Source organism: Canis aureus, chromosome 26 (genome assembly GCF_053574225.1).
Source record: "Canis aureus isolate CA01 chromosome 26, VMU_Caureus_v.1.0, whole genome shotgun sequence".
NCBI classification, from domain to species: Eukaryota; Metazoa; Chordata; class Mammalia; order Carnivora; family Canidae; genus Canis; species Canis aureus.
In genome coordinates this window covers 26,481,525-26,492,137 of record NC_135636.1, presented here as the reverse complement: position 1 = coordinate 26,492,137, position 10,613 = coordinate 26,481,525, and the positions used below count along the sequence as shown (strand labels likewise).

At 53.3% G+C, this 10,613-nt stretch overlaps 1 protein-coding gene across 3 annotated transcripts; it reads right to left on the bottom strand.

Moving 5' to 3' along the window:
- Window positions 1-1,075: 1,075 nt before the first annotated feature.
- REM1 (RRAD and GEM like GTPase 1) lies at window positions 1,076-9,951 on the bottom strand. Of its 3 annotated transcripts, none has more exons than XM_077872615.1 (6): window positions 9,822-9,951; window positions 8,432-8,806; window positions 7,291-7,373; window positions 4,868-4,915; window positions 3,190-3,391; window positions 1,076-1,944 (listed from the first exon to the last, which is right to left on the bottom strand). In XM_077872615.1, exons 2-6 carry the CDS (start codon window positions 8,769-8,771, stop codon window positions 1,673-1,675), a joined length of 945 nt encoding a protein of 314 aa, XP_077728741.1. In that variant the 5' UTR covers window positions 8,772-8,806; window positions 9,822-9,951; the 3' UTR covers window positions 1,076-1,672. The 3 variants fall into 3 exon arrangements, with proteins under 3 accessions (XP_077728741.1, XP_077728742.1, XP_077728743.1); XM_077872616.1 differs by having other exon boundaries at window positions 9,701-9,830; XM_077872617.1 differs by lacking the exon at window positions 4,868-4,915.
- Between the last annotated feature and the right edge of the window lie 662 nt (window positions 9,952-10,613).

The window sequence follows — 10,613 nt, the reverse complement described above, 5'->3', positions numbered from 1 at the left end:
ACCGCAGGCCAGAGACAGCTTGGGGTGGGGGAAGACCCTCCTTCTCCTCCTCCCTTCCCCAAGCTGGAGTTAGGATGGGGAAATAAATCCCATCAGTGCCCTCCTGGCAAGATTGGGGGCTGGAAAACAGAGGATATGGCTCATCTGCTCAAGCTCTGGTCTTCTTTGGCACTGTGTTCCTGGTGGCTGAGGCATTGGGGCAGGCAGCTGGTTGGGGGCGGGGGTGTCAGGCATTAGGGACATGATTTCCAAACCATTCTTGTTCTCCTCTCAAAGTAGTGACACCCCTTTCCCCTTCAGCTGGAAACTCCTGACCTGACCCCTAAGTCCCAGCCCTAGCCCCACAGCCCCAGCCAGGCTGGATTCCTCACTACCTCCTCCTTCCTGCACAGAGGAGGCTGGGCCCTGGGGTCTGGTCCTCACTCTTACTAGCTGGGTGACTGTGGGATGCTCACTTCCCCTCTGTGGGCTTCAGGTTCCACATTCAGAAAAATGAATGAGTTGGACTGAATAGGTGTCCATCTTGGGGATTAATGGATTGAATTTCACGGAGGCAAGCATCCCCTCCACTTTAAATTGTAAGCAAACTTGTGCTTGAAAGTCCATTTCCCTGGGACTCTATAGCTTTTTGTCACATTCTCCAAGAGTATTGTGGATAGGGCACAGACTCTAGCCTGACAAGCCTGTGTTGGAATCCTGAAAACTTCACTTATAGCAGCTATGTGATCTTGAGTATGAACCTTTGTCCTGTGCCTCTGTTTTTTTTTTTTTTAATTTTTTTTAAATTTTTATTTATTTATGATAGTCACACAGAGAGAGAGAGAGAGGCAGAGACACAGGCAGAGGGAGAAGCAGGCTCCATACACCGGGAGCCCGACGTGGGATTCGATCCCGGGTCTCCAGGATCGCGCCCTGGGCCAAAGGCAGGCGCCAAACCGCTGCGCCACCCAGGGATCCCGCCTCTGTTTTTCTAATTAGTAAACAGGGTTTGTGAAGATTAATTACTAGTTGGGACAGTTTAAAACACAGCTCTTAACAAACAAGAGCTATAATATTGTGAGGATGAATGCTGAGATTCCTTCCAGATAGGATTTTATTAATCTATAATCTAAACAACGGGTTTATGAGAAAATAGGAGGTCATCACACTGAATGTGGTTGTCTGTGCACCACTGGGTCTCCCTCAAAGACCGGCGTCAGGGGCCATGCCCAGTGGTTGAGAGAAGGGTCCCGTGATTTTACTGACTTAACTTGAACCAGGTGACAGGCTAACCCAGACTGTGGCCAGTGTAGACGGGAGAGTGGGAGGTGGAGATGCTGGAAGAGCCCAAAAGACGAGATCTGGGCATTCAGACTGGATACCCCTCTGGTCTGGTTTATTGTGGGGAGTTGGCCAGAGCCCAGGGACAGGGAAGATTTTTACAAAAAGGCTCGCACCGCATAAAAATCCCTACTCTGCGTCCAGCTTGAGGCTTCGGCCCCATGGTCTGTCCACTGCTTCCCGAGGCGGAGAGGTCCTTGAAGCTGCGGCCCCAAAGATGCTCCCGGCCCCGGGGCAGCCGGCAGGCACAGCCCACTGCGCAGACTCCGGGCGACGCCGGCGTGGCCCCTCGGTGGCATCGGGAGCTCGGAATGCAGCCCAGTGTTCCGTCACCCCTAGGGCGGCGGCGGCCTCAGAGCACGGCCAGGTTGTGGCAGGACTTGGAGCGGGCCTTGAGCGCCCGGCGGCGGGCGCTGCGGGCCGTCAGGCGGGCCAGGAAGCGGCGGGCCCGCTGGCCGAGGCTCGCCCGCCGCCGGGGAACCGAGGGCTCCGGGGCCGCGCTGTCCCGGCGGCGCAGGCGCAGTTGGCGCACCACGCCCTCGAAGAGCTCCGCCACGTTGTGCTGCAGCGCGGCCGACGTCTCGATGAACTTGCAGTCGAACACCACTGCGCAGGCGCGGCCCTCTGCGGGGCGGGGCGGGGCGGGGCCGGGTGCGCCAGGTAGAGGGGAACATAAAGGTGGGAAGAAGGGTGTTGAGTCCCAGGCCAAGCACTTTTTCTTTTGGTCCTACCTTGCCCTGGGCGCCAGGCATGAGACCTGGCTCTGAGGAGTTAGTCCCCAGGGCAGTGACTGGTAACTGGTAGCAGAAGGAGGCTGGAAAGACAGAGAGGCTAGGAAGGGTCTTGCACGCCAGGTAAGGGGTCTGCGCTGTGTATCAGGATTATCCGGGGGCGGGGGGGGCGGGGCTTGTTAAAAATGCTGATTCCCGAGCCCACCAGGAAAGACTGATTCACTAGGGTGGGATGAGGTCTGGGAACCAACGTTTTAACAAAATCTCCCCCGGGGATTATGTTGGGGAATTTGGAGATGTCTGCTCAGAAAGCAAATGGTCTTCTATCTTCAGGAAGCCACTGGGCTGGGAGACGGGGGCCTCGGTTCTAGTCCCTAGTGGCTGGTGGAACTGGCTTACCCTCTCTGGCTCTCAGTTTTCATATTTTTTTTTAGATTTTTGCCCTGCGAGAAGGGTCATTTTGAGGTCTTTATGGATCCCACATATTATCAAACGTATCCAAATATTCCCCATTCCACTTTAAATATAAATCACATATAACCAAACGTTTTGATTTGCAGTTCTCAGCTGCCACCATATTGTGTTTTGTAGATGACTAAAGCTTTGTGAAATTTTAATGTGCAATTTTCTCACTGTGTTTTGGAACTAATAATTGTTTCAGATCCCAGATGTAAACCCTTGGAAAGCTTGTAGGCACAGGGCCTGTCATGCCTGGTGGATAAAGTGTCTCTGACTGAGGGCATGGGAGAGCCATGGGGAATTTCTAAGCAAAGTAATGACAAGGTCAGATCTGGTTTTGGAAGACTCTGGTAGCTGGCGAGGAGAACTGATTGAATGGGGAGAGAGAAGTACGGGGGCCCATGCTAAGGTGGAGATACCTGGATAGGGCAGAAGTGGTGGGCATAGGGGGAAGGGAACATGGGGTTATGGGAGGTGGACCTGACAGGATCTGGGGACTGGTTTGGGGGAGTGGGAGAGGAAGCAAGAATAGTTTCTAGCTTTCAGGCTTAGGCAAATAGATGCAGGATGGGGACAGGGATCGGGGGTGGGGTGACAGCCCCTGAGATGGAGAGCACTGGAGAAGGAGCAGTGTCAGCAGGCTGAGAGGAAGTGGAAGAGGTGGGAGTAGAGGGCTCACCTTCCACGGAAACTTCCCGGCAGCGTGCCAGGTCGGCCTTGTTGCCCACCAGGATGATGGGCACGTGGTCTGCCTGATGCGTGCGCCGCAGCTGAATGCGGAGCTCAGAGGCACTCTCGAAGCTGCCTCTGTCCGCGATGGAGTACACAATGACATAGGCGCTGCCCACCTGCAGGCACGAATCCTGGCTCCAGCTTTCATCCTGCAACAGAGTGACCACAGGCCCATTCTCCAAGGGTACCTACCTCTTGGCCAGAGGGCCCTGTCTGAGAAAGGAGGGGTTGGGATGGTCTGATGGGTGTGGTGGGGCTGAGGCTTCTACTTGGACAGGTTTGGGAGACAAATTCTGCCATTATTCTCTGTGTCGCCTTGGGAAAACCACCAATCCTCTCTGCACCTCGGTTTCTCTTTGTGAAAAGTTGGGCTCATAACACCTCACTACATTTTCTCATTCACTGATTCCTTCTGTAGGCAGGGCACTGGAGACAAAATATTTCTTTGGTTCCCCCTCCCTAAGGAGGGTTCATTCAGCTCTTCTGTCTGGCTCCTGAGGACAGCTTAGTCTTGCTAGGCAATTCTTTTGGCCTTCTGCAGTCTAGTTAGGAGACAAAAGTGGGGCCTGAACGGCTCAGTCGGTTAAGTGTCTGTTATTTTAGGCTCAGGACATGGTCTCGGGGTTATGTGATCAAGCCACATATTGGACTCCGCACTCAGTGTGGAGTCTGCTTGAGATTCTCTCTCCCTTTCCTTCTGCCCCTCCCTCCATTTATACTCTCTAAAGAAATAAACAAAATCTTTAAAAAAGACCAAAGAAGGGCAGCCCCGGTGGCCCAGTGGTTTAGCGCCACCTTCAGCCTGGGGTGTGATCCTGGAGACCCGGGATGGAGTCCCACATTGGGCTCCCTGCATGGAGCCTGCTTCTCCGTCTGTGTCTCTGCCTCTCCCTCTCTCTCTGTGTCTGTCATGAATAAATAAATAAAATCTTAAAAAAAAAGACAAAAGAAGTGAGAAGGGAGGCTGAGTTCAAGGGGAAACATTTTTGGGGCCAGTGTTGGAGAAGTGAAGGAGCAAATGTGGAGTGTAAGGGAAGAGGTGGGAGAGGCAGGGACACTTTAAGAAGCAGAGTCGTTGCAAGTTGTTTGACAAGGAAGGGAAAAACTGGAGCAATTTTGATATGCCATCTTGGGTGGTGATCTTTTGTCAGGGTCAGCACTGGGCCATCTGGGTAACAACTTTCTAAGTGTTTTTAGTAAGACACAGTTCCTATCTCCAAAAGCTCATGGTCTGGAAGAGATGCTATGGAAATAGAGAGTTAGAATTCCCTGTGATAAGTTCCATTAAGAGGCAAGAGCAAGTGGCTGGAGGGGAGGTGGTCAGAAGAACTCAACCTGGCAGAGTGTGGAGAGGGCTTAAGAGTGGACCGGTGAGTGGAGTAAGAGAGGATAAGCAGGAGAAGAGAGTAGGCCAGGGGTAGGAAATACTTAGTGTGGTGGGGGCATTGTTTTTGAGGGGGGAAGAAACCAGAAGAATTTTCTGATAACCTAATAATATAGATGAATAGGAAAGCATCGGATTGATAGTCAACACACTGTCAAAGGGATTAAGTTCTCAACAGCCATACTGATCTTTTCCCAGGCCAAATAACCATGGGCTGAATCAGATGGATGTGAGTTCTAACCTTACTCTGGACAGGTTCCTTCCTCCCTCTGGGTCTCAGTTTCCCCATCTGTAGAATGAAAGTATGGGTCTTGAGCATTCATTCATTGCACAAATGTTTATGAAGGATTTGCTACACGTTAGGATCACAGAAGCCAGCTGGAACATGGATTGGTGGGTAAGACTCCTTGGGGGTATGATTAAAAATATAGGTGGCAGGACCCCATTTTTGTAGGTTCTTATTCATTAGGTCTGGGATGAGATCTGAGAATTTAGGTTTTTAAAAACGATTATTTATTTATTTATTTATTTATTTATTTATTTATATTTATTTATTTATGAGAGAGAGAGAGAGATATCGAGTGCCTGAATAGGGGTGGAGGGACTGTGGGAGAGGGAGAGAAAGATTCTCAAGCAGACTCCCCAGTGAGTGTGCACTCCCATGCGGGGCTTCACCTCATGACCCATGAGATCATGACCTGAGCTGAAATCAAGAGTCCGGGGCTTAAATGACTGAGCCACTTGGGTGCCCCAGAGAATTTCATTTTTTATGTTCTCTAGGTGAGTGTGACAATCACCCTAGTGATTATTAGTGTGGGAGCTAGGGCACTACCGCATGAGCCAAAGACCTACCTGGTTCTGGCAGATTTTGCCTCTCTGATGTCAAAGGGTACCATCTATTGAAAGGATGGATGCTTATTCCAGCTACTGTGTGGACCCTCTTTGGAAACTGCTTCCACCATCATCAGCCAGGGAAGCTGGTTCAGTTTCCCCATTTTACTTGTAGGAAAACCAAAGGCCAGAGGAGAAGAGAAAACTTTCTCTTCTTTTCTCTTTTCTCTTTCTCTTTCTTTTCTCAAGGCTATACAGCCAGCTGGGCACAGAATTTCAGTTCCAGTACTCTTCTTCCCCTGTCTCCCAAGAAGGATTCCCAGGCTGATCACTTTTCTCAGTTTGCTGGACTCCGCCCCATAGAGTTTTCAATTGCATTCAGAAAATGGCCCCACCCTCACCAGCCTGTAAACTCTGTGAGGCCGGGGGACATGTCTATCCTACTCACTGCTGGGTCTTCAGTGTCCTGGCCTGTGATCCATACCCAGCTAGTGTTTCTTAGTGAATGAATGAGTGAAGGGGTAAAACTCCATCTGAAGGCTCAGAAGGTGCTATTCCTTGTAGGGATGGAGAGGGACAGTCCTAGTGCATAAGACTACAGGCTCAGGGGCTTATAGATCTGGATTTGAATTCCACTTGCTCTCTGAAAACTTTGGACACATCACTGAAGTTCTCTGAGCTTTGATTTCCTTATCAGTAGAACGGGAATCAGAATACTCACCTATAGTATTTGTTTTGAGTGAACATCATAATATATATCCAGTGCTTAGCACAGGGGCTGACATTTGGTAAGAGGGTACTCCATAAATGCCAGCTGCTGCTAGGAGGACCATCATCATCATCATCATGCTCATTTGGATCTAGCTGTCCTTTTATCCTTGTGGAAAGTAATTGGCCACTTTAGCTTCTTCATCCCTAGCCTTTCCGCCTATCACTGGGGTTGTCAGTGTTCTTGCCAATCACCTGACAGTGTCCTCCTACCCCACCCTCTGGGTGGGGTCTCCCTGCATGTTAGGGGCGGGGCCTACCCCTGACTGAGATAGGCTCCCAGGTGATTTTTTTACATCCTTCTCTCTGGTGGTATTTCTTCAAAATTCTACAATAAGCATGTATTATCTGTATAGCAAGAAAAAAAAACCCTCAAGGTAAGAAAAGCACAACAGGGGCATATCCCTGTCTGATGCTTTTTTCCTGCTCTGGAATGAGGTAGGGAAGGACATCCTTTGGTCTCCTCCTTTACTAGCAACCAAGTTATGAGTAATAAACGTGATCATTATTTACATTTCTTCATCTATGTTCAGCATTGTTTCATGCTCCAAACTGTGCTCACTGCTGTGAAATTGCTTAAGAACTTAAAAAAAAAAAAAAAAACAGCTGGTAAAGAGGGCAGGAATGATTGACCCATTTATCAGGTGAGAACACTGAATTCAGCGCAGAGTGGATAGAGTCAGTTGCACAAAGCCACGAAACTGGTAAGAAATAGAAGGGGGGTGGTTATGCTCAGGGATTTTGGTGCTAAGTGCAATGCTCCTTCCTCTGCACAGTGTGTGGGGCAGGTAGGTGGGATGAGGGTGCTGAGGACGAGATGGAGGTTTGCAGGGGGAGAAGCACATCCTGGGATGGCTGCAGAGGGGATCAGCAGAGTGAGAAAAGGACTTGGGGTCATGAGGTTCTTCTGTCTTTGGTTGCAAAGGCTGCTTGGGAGCTATGGGCTTTGGGTGCTGCTGAGGCTGGACTCTGCCATTTCCATGCTGTGTCATGTCCTAGGAGGGGACAGGGCTCTGGTCCTAGGGTCAGCACCCCTCCCCCCAAGTCCTGCTTGCTGTGCCATACCCGTTTCTCAGGCTCCCAGGTGTCCATGACCACCAGTGTGGTATCCTCTCCATCCACCGTGAGGGTCCTCTCGTACACATCTTCTGCAAGCGAGGGAAGAGCCAGATCTCAGGGAGGAGGGGCAGGTGTGCGGAGGGCATGGCCCCCCAGTTCCCTTTCTGGTCACAGACCCCCTCCAGTGTGCTGGAGCGCTCAGCACACTTGTTTGATATTTGTCTCTCCTGACAGGTCAAGAAGCTCCATGGGAAGCCCATGTCTCCCCAGCTGCCAGTATAATACCTGGCACATAGTAGGTTCTGAGAAACCTTTTGCTAGTTTGGTTGATTGATGAGTGTGGGGTGGTAGGGTTAAAGCTGGGCTGTCCCTGGCATAGCGTATGCTTCAGGCAGGTCATATTACCCTCTTTAGGCCTCAGTCTCCTCATCTGTCACAGCTACAGGTGCATATATGCCCACCTCTCATATAGAGTTCTCACACTCAGAGGGGTCAAGGTTAGAGAAGGGGCCTGGCCAGAGTGTCCTCACTTTCTCTTTGCTTTTAACCAACCTCCCTCTCCACTCATCCTGTGTCTTCTCCGCTGGTCCTATAGGGACCCATCTTCGTTTCCTCTGTTCTGTCCCTGTCTCCCCTCAACCTGCCCCCCTACCCCCAACCCTCTTGGCAGTTGACTGCATCTCTTGGGAATAGGGAACCTAGGGAGTCTCTATTTTGGGCAAGATCTTAGTTTTGCTGCAGATTGTGGGTGGCCATGGATGGTTGTCTGTGGAGCTAGGAGGATCTGAGAGTCAGGGGAAGTTGGGGCTGGAGTGGGGTGGAAGCCTACTGTTTCTTTCCATTTGAGACTCATGGAACTCAGAATTGCTTCTTTGATGACATGGAAATTAATCATACACCTCTCATCCATGAGAAATTGGCAAAATTCTCACTATTCAAGGAATTTCCCTCCTGTAGACCATTGTGTGGGCTGTGTCCTGCACCATTCTGGGTGGGGAGTGTCATTCACTTCATAGTCTATGTGAATGACGCCCTTTAGAATTGAGCAGTGTGTGAGCTGCACAACTCTTCTTGGCAGCCTTGTGCCCCTGACGACAGGGCTTTCATTCCTTTGGCCACATTCCAGCCCAGCCCACAGGGTCCCTACCTCCCAGCTGTTCATGGAGGTCCCGCTCTTGCTTCCCTGCAAAGAGGCTGGCCAGGCTGGTCTTCCCTACGCCGGGATCTCCAAGCAGTACCACGCGGTAGAGGGCCTCCCAGGAGCCTTCAGAGTCACTGGATTCAGAGGACCAACCATTGGGGGCAGGTGAAGGTTGCCGAGTGGGAGGATTGAGGGAGGCTGACTGGCCCAGCCGGGGATGCTGGGATTTTGTGGTAGGTGCTGTACACAGGAGGCCAGGCTGGTAGCCCCGGGGGGACAGGGGCAGTGGAGTGCTGGCTCGCCTACGCAGGGGAGTCTTTGCTTCTTGCTGGGTGTTTAGTGTCATCCTTGGGTGGGTGGGGCTTTGCTCCTTCCTTCCTTCTGTAAGCAAGAAGCCAGAATGGGCAGTGAGCCAGGCCCTATAAGCCCCTTCTGCAGGGTTCAGTGAGCTTCTGAGAGGACTTCCTCCCACACCTTCTCTTGTTCAAATGACAGGAGGAGGCAGCTCAGCTCCTTGGGGTGGGGGCTCCCTGGCTTCAGGGCCAGAGTAAACCCAGGTCAGGCTGGGAGGGGTGAGTACACAAGCTGTGAGCACACCCAGAGGTCAGTTCCTATACCTCGAGGATAATAACCCAATACGCCAGGACACACAGACAGGGACAGGCAGAGGGGCAGCAGCGGGTGGGATGTCCATACAAGCACGCGCACACCCCTGTACACAGACGTGCCCCTCCCATTTGAATCATGGGACCCACGTTCTGAAAGCCTCCTGAATTGCCCCGGTGCTCCCCTTCCCCACACTTCTCTTCCCAGAGCTTCAGATCGGGGTTGGAGGGTTGAGGGCCCCTGGGGGGTTCGCTTCCGCTGCCCCAGCTCCCGAAGGCTGGGTAAGAGGCAGGACTGCGTGGGCTGGTATGCCGGAGGGCGAGGGGAGTCTGGGGGTTCCCTGGGCTGTAACCCGAGCGCCCCGGTGCCATGGGAACGGCGTGTCCGGCCCGCCCCCTACGTGAAAAATTCAGGAGAGGCTGGCGCGACGGCCTCCGGCGGCTGTTGGGGGGCGGGGGTTTCGAGGCAGTGGGGCCCCAGTTTTGGTGACAGGACAGAGTCCTGGCGGGGGGCGGGGAAGGGACCTATAGGGCCTGGGGGCGCATGTGCCATTCCCGGAGTCGGCCGAGCTTCCCCCGCCCCGGGTCCTGAGTGTGCGTCCCCGATCCCGGGAGGGTTCTTTGTCCGAGGCTATCCAACCCACCAGGCCCCAGGTCGGAGGACCCTCACCCCGGGGCGCGGGTTCGAGGCCTCCCTCGCTCCGGCCTGCGCCGCAGAGCCCCCCATGCAGGCGCCTGGCGAACTCCGCTCCAACTTAACGAAGTTGGCGGCGGGCTGCACGGGCCTTTACCTCGCGTGGGGAGGGGTCCAGGGTCCCCGGCCGCCGCAGCTGCCGGGTGCTCCAGGCTGCACCACCGCCTCGGCGCGCAGCCCCTCGGGCCAGTCCCGCCCCGCCCCGCCCCGCCGCCCGGGCCGGGGGAGGAGCCGCGACCCCGCCCCGTCCCGTCCCGCCCCGCCCCGTCAGGGCAGCCCCGGGGTCCCCGCCCCGACGCCTCCGCCGCCCACAGACTTTCCGCACAGCTCGGTTGACCCACTGTCGCGAGGCCTTCATCTGGGGTGGTGGTGGCGGTGGCGGGGTGCGGGACCCGCGAGAGGAAAGATGGGACCTCGGAGTTCCTGCGTCTGGATCCCCTCTGCGTCCTCGCCGGCACAGGGCGCACCAACTTTAGCCCTAGCAGAAACCACCTAGGGAGCTGCTGGAACGTTGATTCCCAGGTCCCACCTCCAAGGGAAGCGGATTCAGGCGATCTGGGAGAGGGCTTCAGAATCTGCATTTTAAACAAGTGCCTAAGTAATCGTGCAGAGTTCATGGACCCCATTTGGAGACACTCTGCTCTGGATGGGGAAGGGGGGAAATTAATTTGGGAGGTAGCTACAGGGGACGAGGGACCCTAGGAAGTCTGCACTAAAGACTTCTGACTATCCGACTTTGGCATCCCATTCATTCAGTCACCAAATTCTAGGTTAAGCACTCTTTATGTGGGAGGAGGGGCAGTGGTTCCTGTGCCTGGAAGAATGGCTGTTCCCTCTCTGATAAATATTCACTGGGTATTTGGGCTGTGGCTGGTATGATTTGAGCACG